The sequence below is a fragment of the Octopus bimaculoides genome, chromosome 2, assembly GCF_046866305.1.
Source record: "Octopus bimaculoides isolate indiv1 chromosome 2, ASM4686630v1, whole genome shotgun sequence".
NCBI classification, from domain to species: domain Eukaryota; kingdom Metazoa; phylum Mollusca; class Cephalopoda; order Octopoda; family Octopodidae; genus Octopus; species Octopus bimaculoides.
Window position 1 is genome coordinate 176,857,820 of NC_142929.1, and position 25,338 is coordinate 176,883,157.

At 38.0% G+C, this 25,338-nt stretch overlaps 1 protein-coding gene across 2 annotated transcripts; it reads left to right on the forward strand.

The window, feature by feature from the left end:
- The first annotated feature begins 726 nt into the window (after window positions 1-726).
- On the forward strand, window positions 727-12,888 carry LOC106871732 (uncharacterized). 2 transcript variants are annotated; one of them, XM_014918347.3, is made up of 2 exons: window positions 727-1,167; window positions 12,050-12,888. In XM_014918347.3, exons 1-2 carry the CDS (start codon window positions 1,140-1,142, stop codon window positions 12,835-12,837), a joined length of 816 nt encoding a protein of 271 aa, XP_014773833.1. In that variant the 5' UTR covers window positions 727-1,139; the 3' UTR covers window positions 12,838-12,888. The 2 variants fall into 2 exon arrangements, with proteins under 2 accessions (XP_014773833.1, XP_014773832.1); XM_014918346.2 differs by lacking the exon at window positions 727-1,167 and adding an exon at window positions 1,265-1,832.
- The last annotated feature ends 12,450 nt before the right edge of the window (window positions 12,889-25,338 follow it).

Genomic DNA, 25,338 nt, shown 5'->3' on the forward strand with positions numbered 1-25,338 from the left:
TTTATGATTACCTTTTTAAAAGAAGAAAATGAAGAAATTGTATCATAAATTTCATTCACCTTGTGAGGGACAGTACAAAATATACAAATATATATATATATTTTAGGGTACAAAAATTGAGTTAAGGATGTTGATTTATTGGATCCAAAACTCCAAAGAGTACAGAAGAACAGACAACTCTGAAGCACAACTTGTGCTACTAAAATTCATTTCTTTGAGTTCTGTGGATTTCATCAATCCAGAAACTTTACATTCATCTTCTTTTGGGTGGTATGGCAGAAGTTTTTCAAATAAATTGAAAAAAAAAAAAGAAAGGAAAAACAGCTGCTGTTATCAGAAATCACATTACACCTTCTTCATCAGGTGGAAAAAGCAAGATGTAGGTGTATACTTCTTCACAAGATCCTAATGCTGATTCATGACTATGAAGGTTAGAAGTATGAGAACATGAAACTTCAGTTTTCTTGGGAGTGATTTTCTTGTTACAATCATTGATTGACTGAAAGATATTCTCCATGACCAGCAACATTCACTGCAACAGCCACCCCACCTCACAGGGTACATTTCTCAGATAGGCCGTTACCCCAATTTTGCAGAGGGGATCAACAGTGCAGGGTCCAAGAACACCTGCAGTTTTGACAGCAACCTGTACAAAAAGTAGCAGCCAGTCAGACTCCTGTATTTGTTCAGTTTCCTTTCCTCTGCATTAAGTGTGGAAGATACCCAGGTCTGTTGTTGATGCAGCAAGGCTGGAGTAATAATAATAATAATAATGCACATGTAACTCCCTCCCCGCCATGTTCAGCTTCTTAATTTCCCTCTCCCAGCTACTGCTTAATTCGCCCTTTTTTTTTTCTTTTCCTTTGTGAGGTAGTTATGGGTTGTTTTCTCTATAGTTTGATAATTTATGCTTTTAATGGCCTTTCCCCCCACCTTTTTCTTCCGGTGAAAACATGCTGTTAGTACAATACAATATGTAAGTTAAAAAAGAAAATAACAAAAGATTGAGTTTCAAATAAACGGAGGGGGAGTAAGAGAAAGGAAGGGAGAGGGTGAGACAGCAAATTAACAAACATCGGTCATATGCTGGCTAGTTGCAGCAAGTTACTGAATCCGAAATCTGGGTCTGTGCAATAATTATGTCGTCGCAAGAATCATGTGTTGCTGGTAAGTCTATAATATTATCTGTTATCTACATGAAAAATTTTGATGTAAGTTGCTTTTAATTTTGTGTGAGTTGGGCGATGTATTTTTCAGTATCAAACACTTCGCCTCTCAGATAGTTGCATATTTATTCTATCCATACCACCTCTATATTTATTCTCTGTCCTGCTGGCTTGTTTTCAATTAAGTTGTGATTTGTGTTGAAGTTTGGTCGGATCTGTGAATCGAACTTGTGGAAGAAATTCGCTGACACCCAACAATTTCCAGGTAACCTGTCCGTAAGGGATGTTCACGATTGGAGCGCTTTTTAACACAGACTGGATAGGTATAGTTGAAATGTTAAAAAGACAAAAAAAAAAAGACAAACAGAATTGTCACGATTGGAATACTTTTCAACAGACACATGTCTGCATGCGCAAGAATGAACCTTTATTTCCTATTTCGGTGCCAAATATGCGGGACATCTTGTAATTTTATTTCTTAAATTCTACGAAGTAGTAAAAAAGGACCGCGTTATTTCGAAGAAATTTAGGGAGGAATGTATAAAAATATGACTTACTTGAAATACCAAAACGGACACGAAATATTGTTTACTATAGGGAGCAAAAAAAGAAAAAAAACTTTCATTTTTAAAGTATGTGTATTACGAGGATGTATGAGAGAAAGGGGTTAGTATTTAATTTAAAATATCAAAATCCATTTTAATACGTAATAATGTGTAAGATCCAGCAATGTTTTTATTCTTAATGTGCGTTATGAGATGAAAACCCTTCCAAAACAAGAGTCAACAGAAATTAGGAACTTTCTGTTAGCAACCACTGCAGTACCACCTCTGTGGTTGCAGTATTTCGATATAATCGAAATATCGCCTTAATTCCGAATTAAGATGTTATCACCTTTTATGTCTTTTTAGTACTTATATTGGTACTATGTAATGTTTTTTCTTTTTTTTTTTTTGTCCTAAACAAAAACTGTAACGTTAAAAGTTTTTTTTTTAAAACTTTAATTAGCTGTCTATTTATTCAGATTATTTAACAGTTACATTTATAACACATATGTATATGATACAAACCACATTAAAATACAAACATGAGCGAGGAAAGAAAAAAAGAAAAAGAGGATGAAAAAATATCAGTTTAATACTAAGTCCTTCAATTGGTCGCACACAACAATGCACGTGTATTTATTTGTTTATGTTTCGGAAGAAGATCGTCGCTTTCCCTAAAATTTTTTATATATGTGAGGTGGGGTGGGGGTAGGGGATCTTTTCAAGTCGGCGTAAAAGCGAAAGAGACAGAGAGAGCGCGATTGGATCAGCGAAGTTCTTTTGAAGTTGGTATGCCGTGTGTGTATGTTTGATGGGGTGTGCGAGACAAAATATGGTGTGTATCTGAAGTTCTTTTGTTAGTGTATGTGATGAGGCAGAGAGAGCAATGATGCTGGTGTGTGTGTGTGTGTGTGTGTGAGAGAGAGAGAGAGGTTATGTATGTATGTATATATACATAGATGTATATAAACGTAGATGTGTATATATATATATATATATATACACACATATCTGTATACGCATTATATATATACATCGATATATGCATACATATATACACATATCTATATATGTATTATATAGATATCTATATGTACACACACACACATATATATATATATACATATCTGTATATGCATTATATATATACATCAATATATGCATACATATATACACATATCTATATATGTATTATATATATAGATATCTATATCTATATATATATATATATATATATATATATATATATATATATATATATATATATATATATATATATATATATATATATATATATATATATATATATATATATATATATATATATATATATATATATATATATATATATATATATATAGACGTAGGAGTGGCTGTGTGGTAAGTAGCGTGCTTACGAACCACATGGTTCCGGGTTCAGTCCCACTGCGTGGCACCTTGGGCAAGTGTCTTCTACTATAGCCTCGGGCCGACCAAAGCCTTGTGAGTGGATTTGGTAGACGGAAACTGAAAGAAGCCTGTCATATATATGTATATATATATATATATATCAATTTTTTTTTTCTCCGTGTTTTTCTCCTTGTCTCCGTATTCTTTCTGTTGAAGAGCGTAGCTCGAAACGTCAAAGACTTTCCGTATTCCCGAGCGTCATACTAATATATACTTTTGTTATTTACACCACCTGTCCTCGTCTGTTGTTATTATTTGTATATTCTCCCATATATATATATATGTATGTGTGTATATGTTGTGTATCTGTGTTTGTCCCCCGGTGTGTTTAGGTCCCCGTAACTTAGCGGTTCGGCAAAAAGAGACCGATAGAATAAGTACTAGGCTTACAAAGAATAAGTCCTGGGGTCGATTTGATTCGACTAAAGGTGGTGCTCCAGCATGGCTGCAGTCAAATGACTGAAACAAGTGAAAGAATGAAAGAATATATATATATATATATGGAGGCTTCCATGGCATACATGGAGGCTATGGCTTCGGTTCCCGCAACGAGGAGGGAACCAGACTGCTGGAGTTCTGTGATGCAACCGATCTTATGGTCTGCAATACCAACTTCAGGAAACCTGCCAGTCACCTAGTCACCTACCGCTCTGGCAGACACTCTAGCCAAATCGACTACATCCTCGCCAGAAATAGGGAAAGAGGGCGGCTTATAAATGCCAAAACCTACCCTGGCGAAGAATGTACCCCACAACATAGATTAGTAGTTAGCTACTTTGGGATCAAGGCAAAATGGGTGCCCAGAATTAGACAGGCTTGGAGGAGAAGGGTGTGGAAGCTTAAAGACCCTGCAAACGGACAGAGACTTAGAGACAAATTACTTGAAGCATTTAACGAAATAGAAGGGGATATAGCATCATACAACTTGGAAGACAATTGGAGATTTCTGCGGGACAACCTGTTGAAAGTCACCGACCAGATTTGTGGGTGGTGTAAGGTCCCCTCCCGACCCAGAGTAACGTGGTGGTGGAACAAGGAGGTAGACAGGGCTATTAGACAAAAGAAACAGGCTTGGAAGGACTGGAAGAACGGTGGTAGCAGGGAATTGTACCAATGTGCCAGAAGGGAGGCTAGGCGACAGGTTTATTTAGCCAGAGGGGAAGCAGATAAGGAAAGATTTGCCAATGTTCTGCGCCGTGAGGACCAAAGACTCGAGGTATTTCGTGTTGCAAGACAGTGTAGGAGAGAGAATAGTGATGTTGTAGGAGAGAAATGTGTTCGCATGGATGATGGTACGCTTGCATTAAATGAGGATGCAAAGAAAGAGGTCTGGAGATGCCACTACGATAGATTGCTTAATAAAGAGAATGAATGGGAGAAAGAGAGCCTGCCGTATGTCGACCCAATAGAGGGACCAGCTATCCGAGTTGATAGTACCAGGGTAGATAAAGCAATTAAGAGTATGAAGACCGGGAAAGCCCCCGGCCCATCAGGAATCACTGCAGAGATGCTCAAAATATCTGGCAGTGTTGGCTATAGCCTAGTCACCCGTATTACGAACCAGGTGATACACGAAGGAGTCATACCCAATGACTGGTGTAGCAGCATCATAGTCAACTGCTACAAAGGTAAAGGTGACGCTTTAGATACAAATAATTACAGAGGCATCAAGCTGTTAGATCAGGTTATGAAAGTTACAGAGAGGGTCATAGCCCAACTAATTAGGGAGCGAATCAATTTAGATGAGATGCAGTTTGGGTTTGTGCCAGGTAAAAGCACTACTGATGCCTTATTTCTAGTGAGACAGTTGCAGGAGAAATACCTAGCTAAGGATAAACCTCTGTACCTGGCTTTCGTTGACATGGAGAAAGCCTTTGACAGGGTCCCCCGATCCCTTATCTGGTGGTCAATGAGGAAACTTGGGATAGAAGAATGGTTAGTGAAAGCTGTGCGAGCCATGTACAGAGATGCTGCCAGTAAGGTGAGGGTTGGAAATGAGTACAGCAATGAATTCCAGGTAGAGGTAGGGGTCCACCAAGGTTCCGTCCTCAGCCCCCTCTTATTTATCATAGTCCTCCAGGCAATCACAGAGGAGTTCAAGACAGGTTGCCCCTGGGAGCTCCTCTATGCTGATGACCTTGCCCTAATTGCGGAGTCACTATCAGAACTAGAGGAGAAGTTTCAGGTGTGGAAGCAAGATCTAGAATTGAAAGGCCTTAGAGTCAACCTAGCTAAAACCAAAATCCTAATAAGTAGGAAGGTAGATAAAACACAAACCCCTTCAGGTAGATGGCCCTGCTCAGTATGTAGAAAAGGAGTAGGTAGTAACTCTATAAGATGTACCCGGTGCAAGCTATGGATACATAAGAGGTGCAGCAACATCATAGGCAGGTTAACTAGCAAGTTAGTTTTTGTTTGTGGCAGATGTTCAGGTGCAATAAAGACTGTAAACAAACAGGAAACAACTTCTATCTCATTCCAGGGTGAAAAACTAGAGGTAGTCGATATCTTCCGCTATCTGGGCGACCAAGTTAGTAGTGGGGGTGGGTGCGCTGAAAGTGTAGCTGCTAGAATAAGAATAGCTTGGGCAAAGTTTAGAGAGCTCTTACCCCTGCTGGCGACAAAGGGACTCTCACTCAGAGTAAAAGGCAGACTGTATGACGCATGCGTACGAACAGCCATGCTACATGGCAGTGAAACATGGGCCGTAACTGCTGAGGACATACGTAAGCTCGCAAGGAATGAAGCCAGTATCCTCCGTTGGATGTGTAATGTCAATGTGAATACCCGTCAGAGTGTAAGTATCTTGAGAGAAAAGCTGAACATTAGAAGCATCAGTTGTGGTGTGCAAGAGAGACGATTGCGCTGGTATGGACATGTGGTGAGAATGGATGAGGATAGCTGCGTGAAAAAGTGCCACACCCTAACAGTTGAGGGAACCCGTGAGGCAAGACCTTCGTACATTGGGCCTCACCGAGGCGATGACTACTGACCGAGACCTTTGGAAATGTGCTGTGTGTGAGAAGACCCGGCAAGCCAAGTAAGATCGTTGCCAGTGCCCCTGGACTGGTTCTTGTGCGGGTGGCACATGAGATGCACCATTTTGAGCGTGGCCGTTGCCAGTACCGCCTGACTGGCTCCTGTAGGATTTTCGAGCGAGATCATTGCCAGTGCCCCTGGACTGGCTTGTGCGGGTGACACATAAAAGACACCATTTCGAGCGTGGCCGTTTTTGTGCGGGTGACACGTAAAAGCACCCACTACACTCTCTGAGTGGTTGGCGTTAGGAAGGGCATCCAGCTGTAGAAACTCTGCCAAATTAGACTGGAGCCTGGTGTTGCCATCCGGTTTCACCAGTCCTCAGTCAAATCGTCCAACCCATGCTAGCATGGAAAGCGGACGTTAAACGATGATGATGATGATGATGATAATATATAAATATAAGAATGAATATAATGATAATGTTATTGTTATATATAAATATAAGAATAAATATAATGATAATAGAGTTATTAATATTTCTAAGTCTCTCTAAAGGAGACTACGGCAGCGGTACTGGAAATTAATAGTTATCGCCAAGCCAACATGGCAGTCCCAAAATTAGGACGAAAGCTGTCGTGAATTAGCTCCAAGAAGCCATCGCCTCTAGCTAGCTATGTGACACACGAAACCTGTGTCCTTTATAACCTTCGAACAGGGGAGGTCAGCAGTGTCCCCCTGCTGGTTTGGCATCTGCAGACTAGTTTCAGGGTTTTGCCCCTTGTCAATGTTATTGTTAAATTATGTAAGTAGAACAAATATACAAGCTAATGATGATGCATACTCATGTACATGCAACATTAGTGCATAAAAGGAGGCCAGCAAATATAAATATGCAAATAAACAATTATAAAAATGCCATAATGACAATTAAATTGTTTCCTTTATTTCCCCACAAAATTTCAGACAGTTGACTGTTTCAGCTGACTGAATCTCTTCCACTATGCGCGTGCGTGCACACACACACACACACACACACACACACATGTATGCACACATATTTGTGCTTTACTATTTACAAAGCTCAATATAATTATAATGCATGATATTAGAAAGCTTAGGCAACGAGATAACCATATGTTTAAGAGAGACACATTTAGGCTTTGTGGATAAGCTACAGGATTCTCAGCAACCAGAACAATAAATTGGATGATCTTGGTTGTTGAAAGATCTGTGCTAGTCCACAAAGTCTATATAGGCTAATCACCACCACCATTGTCATCATCGTCATCATCATTTAACGTCTGTTTTCCATGCTGGCATGAGTTGAACAGTTTGACCAGAGTTGGCAAGCAGGAGAGCTGCACCAGGTTCCAGTCTGATTCAGCTTGGTTTTCTATGCTCGTATGCTTTTCCTAACACCAACCACTTTACAGAGTATGTTAGGTGCTTCTTATGTGACACCAGCATGGGTACTTTTACATGGTGCCTGCACAGGATTCTTTTTTTTACGTGGTGCCAGGACAGAGCTCTTGTAGGCCAATCTTCTTCAGCAGGGGCAGCGACATCAACAATTTTGCTGTAGAGAATGGGTCTTCTTAAGTATGAAATATCATCATCATAATAGTTTAACGTCCGTTTTGCTTGCTGGCTTGGGTTGGACAGTTTGACTGAGGACTTGCAAGCCAGGAGGCCACACCAGGCTCCAATCTGATCCGGCAATCTTTCTACAGCTGGATGCCCTTCCTAACGCCAACCACTCCGAGAGTGTAGTGGGTGCTTTTTACATGATACCGGCATGGGGAGCCAGTCAGGTGGCATCGGCTACAACTACAATTTCCATTTTTTATTGTGATTTGATTTTTGATTTTACTTAACTCAATAGGTTTCATCAAGCACGGCGTGTCATCCAACAATCCAAAGGTACTTCTTAAATGGGCTGGTTATGCAACACTGGTATAGGCTACGGCTGTGATCTCACTTTACTTGCTGGGTTTTCTCAATCACAGCATATCTTCTGAGGTCTCGGTCTTTTGTCATTGCCTCTGTGAGGCCCAATGTTCGAAGGTCATGCTTCACTATCTCATCCCATGTCTTCCTGGGTCTCCCTCTTCCACAGGTTCCTTCCCCTGTTAGGGAGTGACATTTCTTCACAAAGCTCTCTCCATCAATACGCAGCACATTGACCATACCGGCACAGTCGTCTCTCTTGCATACATCTGATGCTTCTTATGTCCAACATTTCTCTCAGGGCACTTACACTCTGTCATGTGTGCACACTGACATTACACATCCAACAGATCATACTAGCTTCATTTCTTTCAAGCCTACGCATGTCTTCAGCAGTCATGGCCCATGTTTCACTATCATGTAGCATGACAGTTCACACACATGCATCATACAATCTACCTTTCACACTGAGTGAGAGGCTCTTTGTCATCAGTAGAGGTAGGAGCTATTCTTATTCTAGTGGCGACGCTCTCCAAGCATCCACCCCCACTACAGTCATGCTCTGCCTCTCCAAAAAAGAATTATTTCACATTTTCTTGAAAATTATTCATTCTGTTGTGTGTGTGTGTTTGTCCTCCATCACCACTTGACTATTGATGCTGGGGGGGGGGGGGGGGGGGGTTATGTCCTTATAACTTAGTAGTTCAGCAGAAGAGAATGATAGAATAATTACCAGACTTACAAAAATATGTATTAGGGTTGGTTTTTTTTTTTTATAATGAAACCCTTCAAGGTTGTGTCCCAGCACAACTGCAGTCTAAGTAAAAGAATCTGTTAGGGTTAGGGTTAGGGTTTCAGGTTTGGTCACACTCCTTGGTATCATGGGCAAGTGCCTTTTACTATAGCCCTGGGCCAACTGAAGCCTTATCAGTGGGTTTGGTAAATGGAAACCAAAAGAAGCCTGTCACATATACACTGAATAAATTGTCATCTAAATTACGGAAAAAATGGAAATAACACTGACATCTCATTTTAGTAGATATATTTACCAAAATTACATTAAAATATCTTGAAATACTAAAGAGTAAATTTATTCAATAAAATAGCCATTGGCTTCAACCACAGCCTCCAGATGACATTGGAATCTCCTGTAACTCTTCTGGACGGTCTCTTTGTTTAAGTTGGTGAATGCTGCCATAATCCTTGCCTTCAGTTCATCTTTGGTGTTACAAGAAGTTTTGTTGGTCACTCCTTCAACTGCATCCCACACATAATTATCAAGGGGGTTGCAGTCTGGGGAGTTAGGTGGCTAGATGTTACGGGTGATGTAGTCACAGAAATTGTCTGACAGCCACAACTGGGTTCTCCTGCTTGTGTAGCATGGTACAGAGTCCTGTTGCCAGACACAGGGTCTTCCAGATTCTTGATCCAGAGCACCACTTATCCTCCAGGCACTTGATGCAAGCCTCTGTGTTGAGTCTGAGGCTGTGTGGGAAGATGAATGGATGCATAACGTTGCCATCACTAGTGATCACTCCAGACACCATGATGTTGACTGGATGTTTGATCTTTATCACTCTTGGTACACGTCCTCAGATTGACACTGAAACACTCAGAAACGTTCATACTGGAGCTTCTGGCGTGAAAACCAAACAACAGTACAACATGTCGTTTCCAAATTTCTGCCAGAGTGAATTGCATCATGGTGCTGTTTTTCTCATAGACGGTGCCCAGTTGACCTTACTATATTGTGTAGTGGACAAAAAGAAGCAATGCACATGCACAAAATTAAAAATGTAAAATGGTGACAGTTTACCCATTGCACCCTGTGTGTGTGTATATATATATATATATAAAATGTGTGTGTTACTGTCTCCTTGCCTTGACATCGTGTGATAGTTTTAAGTGAGTGTCAGCATTGCACAAGGTGCCACACAGTAGGACTGAACCCAGAACCATGTGGTTGGGAAGTAAACTTCTTGCTACACAGCTTTGCCTGTGCCTATATATACTCTTGTTCATTGGACTGTGGCCATGCTAAAGTACCACATGCGCATGTGTGTGTATGTATGTATTTGTACACATGCTACCAATTAGGTATGCTATTGAATGAGAAACCTAATCATAAGGTTTTAAGTTGTTATTATCGTTATCAAATATATTCCACCCATGACCATTCTGGCTTTTTCCAAAGGTATATTATCCAATTTTTTCTTTCAATTGTTAAGATGATAGAGCAGGATTTGAAACAAGTTTGGCTAATAATTCTAGGTGTTCAAGTAACTGCATTGAGTTCCCCTTTTTGGTTTATGAATCTTGAAGTAAAATCCACTGCTTTTGTTTTGCTGTTTCTAGGTCATATGTAACACATCAATCTGGTTTGGTTCCAAAATAAGTCCATCAACTGTTTTAATTCAGCTGTACATTCTGATCAGTTGTAAGCTGCATGTAATGGATGGTGCATGTATGTGCATGTGTACATGTGTATGCACATGTGTATGTGTGTGTGTGTGTGTGAACAGCACATTCTGTATTAAATTTATCAAATGCATGCCATCCACCACCAGGTGGTCATTCCCATCAACTATGATGGATTTTTATTGGGTCATCTCATAAATAATGCGTTTTTTACAATTGCATGAACTAAAAGTTGGATGCAGATGGGATAAACTACCTGCATCAACTTGCTATGAAAGCAGGTACTAATTTTACCTTGTCCTTATTGTTAGTGCAAGTTTTGAAGAGTGCAGTTCTATTTTAACAGTTATTTTTTCGATGTTATTATGAAAATGACAAAGGAGTATATTCAACATCTTTTGCTTTATGAGTTCAGTAAAGATAACAACACAGTGGAGAGTGCGAGGAATGCAGTATATGGGGATCAGACAATATGCATAAGCCAGTGTCAATGGTGGTTCCAGAAATTCCGAGCTGGAAACTACAGCCTATATGAGCCTTGTCCTGGAAGATCTGTAGAGCTCGATGAGGATGCCCTGGAAACCCTAGGGGAACAAAATCCCATTGTGACTATCAAGGAACTAGCAGAGAAGCATGGATTTGGTTATTCAACCATTCATCGACATCTGCATGCCATCGGAAAAGTCAGAAAATTGGGTCAATGGGTTCCTCACAAACTTTCTGAGTCTAATCATGTGCAGAGAGTGAATGTGTGCTCTTCTTTGCTGTCACATCCCGCGAATGAACCTTTTTTGGACTGAATAGTGACTGGTGATGAGAAATGGGCTCTCTATAAAAATGTCAAGTGCTGAAGACAGTGGGTAGGGAAAGGAGAAGCATTGGCACCCCAGGCTAAAGAAAGTCTTCACCCACGTAAGGTGTTGTTATCTGTTTGGTGGGATATGAAAGATTTAGTCCACTTTGAACTTTTAAACCCAAATCAAATGATAACAAAGGACATCTATTGTGAGCAACTTGACCATCTTTGGTTTCAAAAGGAAAGGTATTCTTCCATTAGGGTAATGCTCAGCCACACACACATAAAGGTTGAAGCAGTCTGAATGGGAAATGATGCCCCACCATGTTCACTGGACATTGCCCCATCTGATTATCATTTATTCCACAGTCTTCAAGAACATTTGGCTGGAAGATATATGAATTCTGTTGACGAGGTCAAAACAGTACTGGAGGAGCATTTTTTGTCACGGACAAGTGAATTTTGGAAGTGGGGCCTTGCAAGTCTACCAGATAGATGGAAGAGCATTGTAGAAAATGAAGGAGAGTATATTTTAGATTAAGAAAGAACTTTATTTATCTTAATTTTGAAAAATAAAAGAAGTATAAAAAACCCACATTATTTATGGGATGACCCAATATCTTGTATATATATGTGTGTAATTAAAATACTTATTACATATTTTTAAAAAGTATTTTTGGTTTCATAAATATACAAACATAATTATAATTTGTGAATTTTATATGTTTGCCTTTTGTATATTCTAGATCAAAAGACTGAAGACCGGCAAAAAATTGCCATAGTTACTGGAGGAACAGGTGGCATAGGTTTTGCTACTTCCAAAGGTCTTGCTGCCCAAGGTTATAATTTAATTCTTGGTTACTATTCTGACAGTGAAAATGCCAAGAAGTGTGAACAGGAATTAAAGACGAATTTCAAGATCCAGGTTAGGACAATTGGTGGAGATGTTTGTGAAGAAGACACTGTGAATTCATATTTCAACTGTTTGAATGAAATGAATGGCATGCTCACTGTTATTGTTCACACTGCTGGACTTTATACACCAGATTCCATTTCAAAAAATCCAGATACCCATTTCACTACATTTGAAACATATGATTATTTCCAGAACATCTATCCTAAGTGTTTCATACGTTTAGTGGAAACAGGAATGAAGTTAATGGAAGATGGTTATGGCTACATTGTTTGCTTATCAAGCCCTGGTTGTAATGTCAATGATCAAGTTCGATTAGGTTACATGATGCCAGGCACTGGGAAATGTGTACTTGAATATTTGTCTCGTCATTATGCTAAAATGCTAGCAAAGCGGAGAATCACTTGTAATTGTATTGTTCCTGGGTATATACACACAAAACCGTGGAAACAACTGGAGGCAAAAATGGGTCCTGATATTGGATGTGTAAGAACTCCGATGGGTCGATGGGGTCAACCTGAAGAAATAGGAGATTTTGTTTCCTATTTGTGTTCTCCTAAAGCAAGTTTTCTCACCGGTGCTACCATTCCATTTGATGGAGGTTTGAGCCTTGGGAAGTAATGATATTTGTAAAGAAAAATAATGATAATAAAGAAAAAAAAATTTTGGAAAGCTTTTTCTTCTGGTTTTTCATTAAAAACACTATTTCAATAACTCAGCGTTAATTATAAAGGTCCATGAAATTGAATTTTTTGATAATTGTATGTTACTTTATATATTTTTGTGGTGCTAATCTGAAATATCAAAAAAACCTCTTTCCCATTACATAAGATTTTCTCACAATTTAATGATAAAACAGGTAAATCTACAAATGGTAGGCCAAAATGAAACTAATAAAAATGAATTTGATACTTTATTTAGCAAAATACTATGGCACAAATACAACTGAAACGTGAGAAAATAGATTTCTAAAAGAGTTCCATTTGTTTTGTTTTTTTCTATTCGGCACCTTGAAATTTCTTTTTCACTTGGAAACTATTCCTGGAACTCTTTGGCTTGTGTGCATTTGATGGACATTCACTGCACCATCCAGCAGTAGTCAACCATCATATTAACATTCCATCTTCCCTGATATGTTCTTTCCTTCTCTTTTTATGTCTTGATGAAACCTTTCCCCTTGCTCTTCACTTACACCCCATAGATTTTCTGGAACTACAAAAGACAAATGGGCAAATCTTCCATCTGCATTGCAACCTGCTGCCCATGGACCAATGTTCCAGTTCCATCATCACCAGGAAACCTTGAAGACATAAACTTTGGTTCTGAGTCAGAAGACTTCAATAGCAGTGAAGGTGAAGAAACTCAATTATTCAACCAATGTGCATTAAATGATCTAGTGAAGAACTTAGGGCTTACAAAGGAGTCAGCAGAGCTTTTAGGTTCTAGACTTAAATCCAAGAATCTTTGAGCACCTCATACATCATTCTATTGGTTTTGTAACCATGAAAGAGAATTCGTTCCTTTTTTCACTCAGGAAAATTATTTGGTTTATTGTGCAGATCCATCAGGACTAATAAGAAAATTTGGCATAAGTTACAGCCCTGATTAATGGAGACTATTCAACAACTTTTCAAAGAGAAGTCTTAAAGCTCTTCTACTGCATAATGGTAATAAATATGCTTCCAGCCTTGTTGGACACTCAGTGATCATGAAGAAAACATAAAAATTTGATGTAAGTTTTCACAAGATTAAATTCAAAGATCACAACAGGATGATAAAAATGGCCAAGTAGGGATATGCTTACATTTGGAAGAAAGGATATCCTCCTCTACATATAAAACTTGCCCTCATGAAGCAATTCATAAAAGCTTTGCTACAGGATGGAGAGGGTTTTAAATATTTGCATAGCAGGTTTCCTGCTCTATCAGACACTATGGTTGAAAAGGGTGTATTTGTAGAACCAGATATTAGGAAACTTGTCGAGGATGAACATTTTCAAAACTCCCATAGTGAGTCTAAAAAAGATGCATGGATTAATTTTAAAGATGTTATGAAGAACTTGGGTAATCACAATGATCCAAACTACAAAGATATAGTGGCAAGAATGCTGGAAATTTTTGAGGCTTCAGGATGCAAAATGAACACCAATCTCAAGAAGTCTTCTAGCGGATGTCATCTAGGCATTATTGTAAACAACGATTTGCATTGGACAAACCACATCTCTAAGATTGTCAAGAGGGCTGAGGTGGTGCTAGCACCACTCAGTAAGACCTTTGTCAGCCGTTCTCCAGCTATCTATTTAAAACTGTATATGACAATGGTATCTCCACACTTGTAATCTGCATCACCAGTCTGGAACCCCTATCTTGCTCAGCATATAACTCTCCTGGAAACTGTTCAGAAACGTGCAACAAAACAAATACCCACCGTCAGACATTTACCATACTCTGAATGTCTTGCTTCCCTGGGAGGCATGGATACATTGAAACTCAGACATCTGGCAACTGACTTGACTGAAACGAGTAAAAGATAAAACAAAAGATACATATGTATATATAGAATATGTCCAGTATAGATCTGGGAAAACCATAGTTCAATTGAAGACCGAAAACAGACAATGTGTATGTGTGCTGATGACTTCTATGCCTTGACAACTGAAAAGAAAATGTTTCTCTAAGGAAATTTACTTAGACTACATACACTAAAATATCATTTGTATTCAAATAAGTCATTACATTTACATCTTTCTTATTTATCCCAAAATTCTCATTAGCGAATTTTATTCAAGTTATCGCCCTTGCAATTTTATTTTTTAATAAAATTTAAACATCCAGAGAGTGAATCCGTCTTTTAATGATAGGAATAATCTTTGTTAATTTAAGATTGTTTTAACTCCATATATCATGTATGTGAGATCTGTTTTTGGTAAAAAATATAAATCCTTTTACTGACATAGATTCTAAAGAAATTTGCCTGTAAAATATGGTGATAATAAAATCATGATAAAGTTGTTTCCCTTCTCTGTTGGTTGTACTAACTTTAAAAATGCAGGTTAAGAGACCTTGTGCATGGAAACAATAGTTGAGGTAGTGTGGACGTATCTAAGACAGGGAAATGATTAGAGGTAATTAGGAACCGTTCAAAAGGCGAATAAATTAGTTTGCCATGAGTAGAAAAAAAGTCAAACATTTTAAGCAGGTAACTTCAAGCACTGATGTATGGTTTAGAAGCTTGGGCAAATGGCTTTGGACTGACCAATGCCTTGTGAGAGAATTTGCCCGTTGTGTGTGTGTGTATGTATTTTTGTACATGTTTCAGTCATTTGACCGTGGCCATGCTTAACCACTTCCTTAAAAGGTTTCATTACAAGTGAACGTAAAAATAATAAGAAATAATTATGTATTTAGGTAAAAATATTTAATTATATTGGCAAGAATGGCAGTCAATTATGAACAAATATGGGTCTTGGTATGGTTTCGTCAATGAACCAGATTATACTAGAGTGGTAATGAGAAAATCGTTCAATTGAGGTACAAAATTGTACTTCATACAAAACAATAATTTAGTGTTAACTTACGTGATGCTGAGAATGTTAAAAAGCTAACTAGATATAATTACGAGGTGAGGAAAAAAATATTAGTCTATCTATCTGTCTATCATAATCATCATCATCGTCATCATCACGTATGCTTTCCATGCTGGCATGGGTTGGATGGTTTGGCAGGGACTGGCAAGGCCAGGAGTCGCACCAGGTCCCGTTGTCCGTTTTGTCATGGTTTCTACATTTGGAGACCCTTCCTAACATCAACCACTCTATAGTGTATACTGGATGCATTTTATGTGGCACCAGCACCAGTGCTTTTTATGAGGTACTAGCACTGACAAGGTCACCAAGTACCTTGCATAGCTAACCTCCTCAACTGGGAGTAGGGGGAGTAGTATTGAGGGGTTTTTGGTTTTGTGCCAGTTGAGAGATCTGAAGTGTAGAGGAAACAGATATAGGTATTTGATGTAGAGTAGCTACATGGACACCCCAGTTAGAAAACAAATGAGACTGATTTGGAGAGTAAGATACTGACATTGATAGTGAGAGAGATGATGGCAGAGTTTTTCTGGTGTTAAGTACATTAAAACATTCTTCCTACTTTCTCTGTAAGACACGAAGCTGTTATTACAAAATTAGTCATCTGACTGTTTTTAAAAAATTGTGGAACTGAGGTACATAAAATTAAGTGTACACAAGGTATATATATACAGTGGATTTGCATTCAGCTCCACTGAACTAGTAATCATAAACTATAAACTACTTGTAGTCTTACATTAGTAATTTCGCAAAGATCACAAACACTGCCTCTTCATCCAGACCCAACTGATAAAAAAAAAAAAAAATCTCCTAGGAATTAAACTGCCAAACATCTCATACTCTATGTACTGGATATATGTTATAAAAAATGGAACTGGATATTTCCTCTTCTCAGCAGTAATTATCTTTTGATATGTTTGTTGGGTTTTATGACTCAGCTCTGCTTTTGATGAACTGTTCTCTGGAGAATAACCAATGATCTACACTAGTTATCTTAGCTTTTTTTCTCTCTTATGTAATTTCATGAGTACTTTAATCTATTGTCTAGCAGCACTAAAATCTAAGGCTTCATTTTGAGTATCTTGAGTCATTCAGCATGGTGGAGCTCATCTCTTTCCTAACCATATGTGATAATTGTCTAACACAGTTTATAATAAAACGCACATCACCTTTCACAGTACTTTCCCTGCATGCAGCAGTGAATTGCTCCTCCGTTGTGGTATCTATTTATTTTTAGATGCCATAGGCAGAGCTGAATTAAGCCAGCTCATGCCACTAAGCACAACCCAACAAAAATAATCCCTTGGTTCTTTTATTTTCTGACAAGACATTAAGATATATTGGATCCGAAGTGATTGATTAAAATTTCAGTTTCCTTCTGGGCTATCCTCCAGGCAGTGGAGACGCAATGGCCCAGTGGTTAGGGCAGAGGACTCCAGGTCATAGGATCGTGGTTTCGATTCCCAAACCAGGCGTTGTGAGTGTTTATTGAGTGAAAACACTTAAAGCTCCACGAGGCTCCAGCAGGGGATGGTGGCGAACCCTGCTGTACTCTTCCACCACAACTTTCTCTCACTCTTACTTCCTGTTTCTGTTGTGCCTGTAATTCAAAGGGTCAACCTTGTCACATTGTGTCATGCTGAATATCCCCGAGAACTACATTAAAGGTACACGTGTCTGTGGAGTGCTCAGCCTCTTGCACGTTAATTTTATGAGCAGGCTGTTCCGTTGATCGGATCAACTAGAACCCTCGACGTCATAAGTAACGGAGTGCCAACAACATCCTCCAGGCATGACCACACAACACAAATATACCACATGTACCCTAATCTATTTTTAATTGTATTTATTAAATACAAAATAGTAGTAAACAAGATAAAAACATTTTTTCTTTGCAACTAGAATAAAAGGAAAACAATTGGAAATTTTTGACTTTTATTTATTAAAAAAAAAATTATAATTCACCATTTGCACTAATATAAATCTGACACAAGAAAAAAAAAAGAATGAAAAGAAACTCTGCTGTGTCCCTTTCTCTTCCTGCCTTAAGCAAGTACTCATTCTGTCTAATGGCCAGTTTGGCTCTAACTATGGACTCAGTAACAATATATGAATTGTTTAACTATTGGTCAGTTATCCACTGCCCAATTGGCTCAGCCAATCTTATGTAATGTAAATATAAATGTCTCCTTAGGTTCAAGGGACTTCAAAACATGTAAAGATAACTTAATAATTTCTACTGGATACTAGTCTATCTTGGGTAACATTTCTCTCTATTCCTGAGAGATAGTGAGCTGAGACACACAAAATCATACAAGATGCACATGCAGTGAACTCATAGGAATTCCACTCCTTTAAACTAGTGCTCTTATACTGTGTAGATTTCATCATTTCATTTTTAAATAGCTTTATAGAGGGACATGCAGTCCTAAGTTTCACAATTTAGAATATATTATCTAAATATATTTCATGTAGTTCACTGGGGAAGATTTAGCTGTTTCACTGAATTGGTCAGATGACTAGAAATTTAGCTGTCTCATTGACATGGTTAAATGAGTATGGAGATTTAACTACCTCATTCACCAGAGTGAATGATTGGGAAGATTTTAGTTAACCCAATCAATTGATGTAGTGGTCATGCAGAAAATCTAGTTTGAGCAAATACAAAATAGTTTTAGAACACTTTGTTTGCATTTATGACAAACAGTGACATTTGATAGACATCACAGAACTAAGGAAATCTACAAATTTTCATACTAGTCACGGTCTAGTATTTACATTAATGAACTTCTTCAAAGAGGAAAGTTGACCACAGATTACTTTAGCTTTGTGCCTTTAATACAAAGGAAGATCATCATTGTCATCATCAGTGTTATTATCATTATCATTATTATTATTATTATTATTATCAATAATATTAATACGCTAACTTTTTGTTGTTGTTGTATGTACCTGTGGTGTGTGTCACACTTCAAAGAAGTGGCAGAGCAAGAGAGACGAGGACAGAGAGGAAGTAAGAGAGAGAGACAAAAAGTGAGTGAGAAAGAGAGAGAGTGAAAGAGACAGTGAGTGGTGACATTTGGCAAGCTGTCCTCCCATTCATTCTCCACATTCAGTAGTCTTTCATAATGGCTTCTCCAAGGCTAGTATGTATGTATATATATAAATATATATATATATATATATATAAATAATAATAAAGGAGTTATTTTTGTTGGTAGTTAATTTATAATATATATATATATATATGTGTGTATGTATCATCATATATATATATGTATATGTATGTGTGTGTACATACATATATGCAGGGGGCAGTGAATAAACTGTCGTCTAAATCATGCAAAAATGAAAATAACAGACATCTCATTTTAATAGATATATTTACCAAAATTACATTAAAATATCCTGAAATATTAAAGAGTATATTTATTCAATAAAATCGCCATTGGCTTCAGTCACGGCCTCCAATCGACTCTGGAATCTCCTGCAACTCTTCTGGACGGTCTCCTTGTTTAAGTTGGTGAATGCTGCCATAATCCTTGCCTTCAGTCCATCTTTGGTGTTACAAGGAGTTTTGTTGGTCTCTCACTCAAGTGTACCCCACACATAATAATCAAGGGGTTTGCAGTCTAAGGAGTTAGATGGCCAGATTTTAGGGATGATGTAGTCGCAGAAATTGTCTGACAGCCATGACTGAGTTCTCCTGCTTGTGTAGCATGGTGCAGAGTCCTGTTGTCAGACATAGGGTCTTCCAGTAGCCATCTTTTTGACCAAGGGTAGCACTACCTCCTTCAGGCACTTGGTGTAGGCCTCCGTGTTGAGTCTGGGGCTGTGTGGGAAGATCACTCCAAACACCATGATGTAGACTGGATGTTTGATTTTTATTACTCTTGGTGTATGTTTTGGGGATACGGCAAACCAACAGTTGTTTTGTGTGTTTACCATCTGATCCTGGCAGAAATTTTTCTTGTCTGAGAAAAACAAAAACATGTTCGCTTGAAGGGATGCTTGAGTTTGTTCAGAATCTTTGTTGCGTGGTCTTTCCTCTTGTCTTTGATGGCTTGGGATAAAAATTGGCCCTTTCTCATCTTGTATGAGGAATGCTGAATGTCTTCATGCATTATTTGCCTGATAATAAACTAAGACATTCCCATGTCTCAAGCAATAGACCTGATAGACTTGGAGAGATCGTTGTCAATCATGGCCTGGATCTCACCAACAAATTCAGGAATTCTTTTTTTATAAGAATGAACAGAGTGAGTTTTCCGAGCTGCTGTACCTTCGTAATCACCATTATACTCATCCAACTCTTTCAGAACCCTCTGCACTGTCCTCAGATTGACACCCAAACACTCTGAAATGTTCGTATTGGAGCTTCCGGAGCGAATGCCAAGCAGTACAGCATGTCGTTTCCAAATTTCTGGCAGAGCGAATTGCGTTATAGTGCAGCTTTTTCTCACAGACGGTGCCCAGCTGACCCTACTATACTGTGTAGTCAACAAAATCAAAAACAATGCGCATGCACGAAATTAAAAATATAAAATGGCGGCAATTTACCCATCGCACCCTGTATATATACACACACACACGTATATATATATATATATATATATATATATATATATATATATATATATATACACACATATATATACATAAATATATATATATATATACACACACACACACATATATATATATATATATATATATATATATATATACATACACACACATATACGCACACATACCAGCAATTGCTACTTTCTAAGTATCCTTTGGTATGTTGAAAACGTTCCAAACACTTTAGTATAATAGTGATGCTTGTATGTGTATACGTATGTAATAGAGTAAACCTATTTACGTACATGAAATTACGCATATCCACCCACTTCTAAATGATAACGGGTTGGAAGAAAATAGAAGAAACGACTGTTACCTGAAAGCTTTCAAAACATGATAGACATACAAATAACAAGTGCCTAAAACACCTTGTTATAGAGTATATTATTTAACGATAACAAATCAATATATTTTCTGATTTTTGCCATAAATTCTTAGTTCTGATTTTTTTCTCTACTTTTTTTTTCATGAAGTTATATGTACATAACTTCGATGAATCATAATCTCAGATGTTTAAAACATAGGCCAGAAAATAATTTTAAAAGAAGGTTAAAACTGAAAAACTATGAAAAAGAACCCCCCCCCCCCCCACTTCCAATTTCTTTTTAAAGATTCGTTGATGTGACTTGAGTCGCTCGTTGAAAGTATCATTGCCGAACCTTGTTGGGAGTGAAGCTGCACGGAAAATAACTGATGCAACAAACGGGTATTTAACTGAAATATCGGATACAGGGATATTGTTAGCCGTTTGCAATTAACAGCATTAATAATTACGTATTGGGAAAGAAACAATTCTTCTGAAATTACAAGAAGCTATCTGTGTGATAACATGCGGTCCGCTCAAAATATACGAAATTAATTGCGCGTATCTCCGTGTTGACAAAGGTCATTGAATGTCTGTCCTAGGCTGTCCATGGCTCATGGTGTTTGACCAGTTATTTAGCAGTTAAGGTTTCGAATCGCCGCTACACTGCTAAGCATTTTGCTCGCCTTGCTAACGATTCTACCAGCTCGCCGCCTTTGTTAAAATGTGAACAATATTTCCTTAACGTGTTTAATAGTTATTGCTACTTAAGGTGGCAAATGGCAGTTACATTTAGTCCCTTTTGAGGGATGTTTATCATCATCATCATCAATAATATTAATACGCTAACTTTTTGTTTTTGTACGTACCTGTTGTGTGCGTCACACTTACTTCGAAGAAGTGGTAAAGCAAGAGAGAGGAGGACAGAGAGGAAGAGAGAGAGAGAGATTGAAAGAGATAGTGAGTGGTGACAGCGTTCGTTTTGTGTTTTTGAATGTTTCAGAAAAGACGTAAGACAGTAAGAAAGAGAGTGAGAGACAAAAAGTGAGAGAGGAAGAGAGAGAGAGAGAGAGACAGTGATTGGTGACGGCATTTGTTTTGTGTTTTTAAATGTTTATCACATCGCAAGAGAAGTAGACACACACACACATATATATACGCATTGTTAAATCAAAAGCGAGAGATAAGAGGGACACAAAGGAAGTGAAAGAGAAAGTGAGAAACAGAGAGAGACAGTAGATACATAAATCGAAAGAAAAGTTTATACATAGATACATACACACAGCAAATATTGGATGTCAATTTCACTTTCTCTCTTTCTCTTTTATTTCTTTTGTGTCCCTCTTATCTCCCGCATTTCAATTTGTACATTAAGGTTCTTTGAATATGTACGATGTATTTTTAAGGCTAAATAGTAATTACGTTTACGTTTGTGTAACAGATATTTTGGTTGGATTATATAGTCATTGGTGTTATATTACTTTCTATATTCTGTAACTGTCATAATATACTTTTCTAGGTTTGAATTTTTTGTGGGGAAGGGGCCAGTTGATTAGATCGACTCCAGTACACAACTGATACTTAATTTATTGACCCCGATCTTGAAAGGATGAAAGGCAAAGTCGATCTCGACAGAATTTGAACTCAGAACGTAGAGACTGACGGTCATAATATACAAATATTTCTCATGGCACCGATACACTCTTTTACTTGTTTCAGTCTTTTGACTGTGGCCATGCTGGAGCACCGCCTTTAGTCGAGCAAATCGACCCCAGGACTTATTCTTTGGAAGCCTAGTACTTATTCTATCGGTCTTTTGCCGAACCGCTAAGTTACGGTGACGTAAACACACCAGCATCGGTTGTCAAGCGATGTTGAGAGGACAAACAGACACACAAACATACACACACACACACACACATATATATATATATATATATATACACACATACGATGGGCTTCTTTCAGTTTCTGTCTACCAAATCCACTCACAGGGCTTTGGTCGGGCCGAGGCTATAGTAGAAGACACTTGCCCAAGGTGCCACGCAGTGGGACTGAACCCGGAACCATGTGGTTGGTAAGCAAGCTACTTACCACACAGCCACTCCTACACTGTTTACAAATGCTTACATTTATAAATGAAAATAAGAAATAAGTGGAAATTTTAACGGTGAGTGTGTTAAATTTTAAGGCACAATAAGAAAATGACTCTCCCCAGACACAACAGAATACATTTTTTGTTTTCCGGGAATTTTTCACGAGTCCAGCTAGTTATTATCATTGTTATTACATTTCCTTCATATGTTTAAAATATTTTTAATTGTTTATCTTTTTTTTTAAACCGAAAGCAAAGCTAAAATTTGCAACAAGGATAATTTACGAAAGTTTAAAAGAGAACATTATACCCTTAGATCGTCCCATGTATTTCCTTTTTCAAAAGCGTTGAGGTGTAGCTTAATGGAAAGTTGGCTTCTATTTCTAGCAGATCAAGCAATCTCTAGCTCTTGACCACTGTTTCTTTTGTGTTAGGGAAGAGATATAAAATGACCCTTTCCAGTTTCCTAGGATTCCAGTTATAAACAATTACGTCGAATAAGTATAAACATACACACAGACGTACGCACGCTTTTGGATTGTAAACGCATAGCCTGCAAAGTGTGATGTAGCGGTCATGAGTTCAAGAAAGGCTACACTTCATGCCGATATTACTATTATCCTCAAGTCTTAGGGGAAACATGTATGTATGTCAGAAAGAAAGAGAGAGAGAGAGAGTGTGTGTGTGTGTGTGTGTGTAATGATAGGAATAGCATTCGTACAAAGATTTACAGGTTTAAATCAAAAAGCTTTTCTGCTGAAGAACAGAAGTTGGTTGTAATAGAGTAAAGGAGTTATATGGCTTATGCCATGGTTCGGTAGATACAAAGCTCTACAGTAAAATACCAGATATACTCGTATAAAAGCTGACCTCAGGTAAATATCGACTCTCTAATTATGACCCTCAAATTAGGAATTTTCCTTAATATGTCCTGTAAAATCGACCCTGTTTCGTGACAGGTAAAGGATCTGCTAATTGTGATGGTTAGGAATAAAAGGACATGTGTTCATATTTATAAAAGCTAAGCGTCCTTAACATGTTTTGATGAATAAAACTGATATTATTATAGTACTTCACTCTACTCCTTATTTTTTCTTTGTCAGAGATCATTTGGGTTTCTGCTCATGATACGGAGTTTCGGAGTCTAATGTGAATTTCAGCTCCTGGATAGTAGTATCCATATATACTAGGAAACCCGGCCTATAGTAGAAGGCATGTATGTAAAGTGCCGCGTCAGGGAATTGAACTCTAAACCACGTAGTTGCAAAGTAAACTCCTTAACAACATAGCCGTGCCTGTGTTCAGAAACCTGCTTGAATTTGACGCTGCTCTTTGATTGGCTGAGGAGATTGTTATCTCGCTGTGTTTATGTATTTCATATGCCTGGCTGAATGTTCTAAATGGTAGTGGCTGTAGGTAGGGGCTGAACCTGGTTCGTGATGAAAAAGGGTATAGGAAAAAGAAATACAAAATCTCGAAGAATATGGTGATGGAAGATTCCATAAGAAGAAATGATCTAGCAAATAGATTTTTTGAAGTGGGAGGAATCATACGGAGTGTTCATTATATGGATATTTGATAGGAAAATAGCAACTAGAAAGATGAATGCTGATAATCTTGGGAAAATATACTTGTAGTTCAAGGGGGATAACTCTTCGTGTAATATTTGCGTGAATCATCTTTCGCATACGCGCGCGCGCGCGCACACACAGGAACATGAAATAAGACTCGCATGTAATTGCTGTCAATGCAGACACATATATAATGCTTTCGTGTGTATATATATATATATATATACATAATCCATACATTTATATCCTTCATTTTCAGGCTTTACCTTAGGGACCCCCTTATAAACGCATATGAAATTTATACATAAATATTTGCTTAAAATAACATATTCTTACATTTATTTTTTTAACAATATTTAACAAATAGGTTTATTGTCAATTAAAAGATTTCGATTAAAAAACATATATAAAATCAAATTGCCCATAAAAAGTATTTCCTGTCTACGGACCCCCTGTCTTGTCCTTGCGGACCACAGTTTGAAAACCCCTGTGTTAATGTTCCAGAGAAAAGAAAGTTAGTAAAAGTGAGAGTGGTGGGACGAGACAGCTTCTACGTTTGCTAATTCCAGTTGTCACTCTGTGAATTTACCTCAGTCGAGACAGCATTTCGCTTGAGCAAGTCAACCGCCTCTCTGTCAGTCACTCTCACAAACTGACTTCGGCTTACGGAGTCCTTGTTTTTATAACTATCCAAAACCAGCCAGAAGGATAGACATATTGTTGAGAACAATAGATTTCGTTGGAAGTCTGTTATCTCTATTCTAGCTTTTGGTGGCCTAGAAGGGTCAAGTGGCAAAGACATTCTGCTTAGCGAAGGCATCTGGCAAATGTAACTGCTGTCACTTACAGAAAAATTATTGTCTAACCGTGAGAAAAGTGCTGTTGAACTGTTAAGTGAAATTTGGCTATCGAGGATCGAATCCACGCCATGCCTGCATGAAGC

Bases quoted from the DNA above. Each gene is read 5' to 3' on its own strand.
- LOC106871732 (XM_014918346.2), top strand. From the start codon at position 1,703: ATGTATAAAAATATGACTTACTTGAAATACCAAAACGGACACGAAATA. The intron at 1,833-12,049 runs GTTAGTATTTAA...TGTATATTCTAG, and splicing joins AGGATGTATGAGAGAAAGGG to ATCAAAAGACTGAAGACCGG.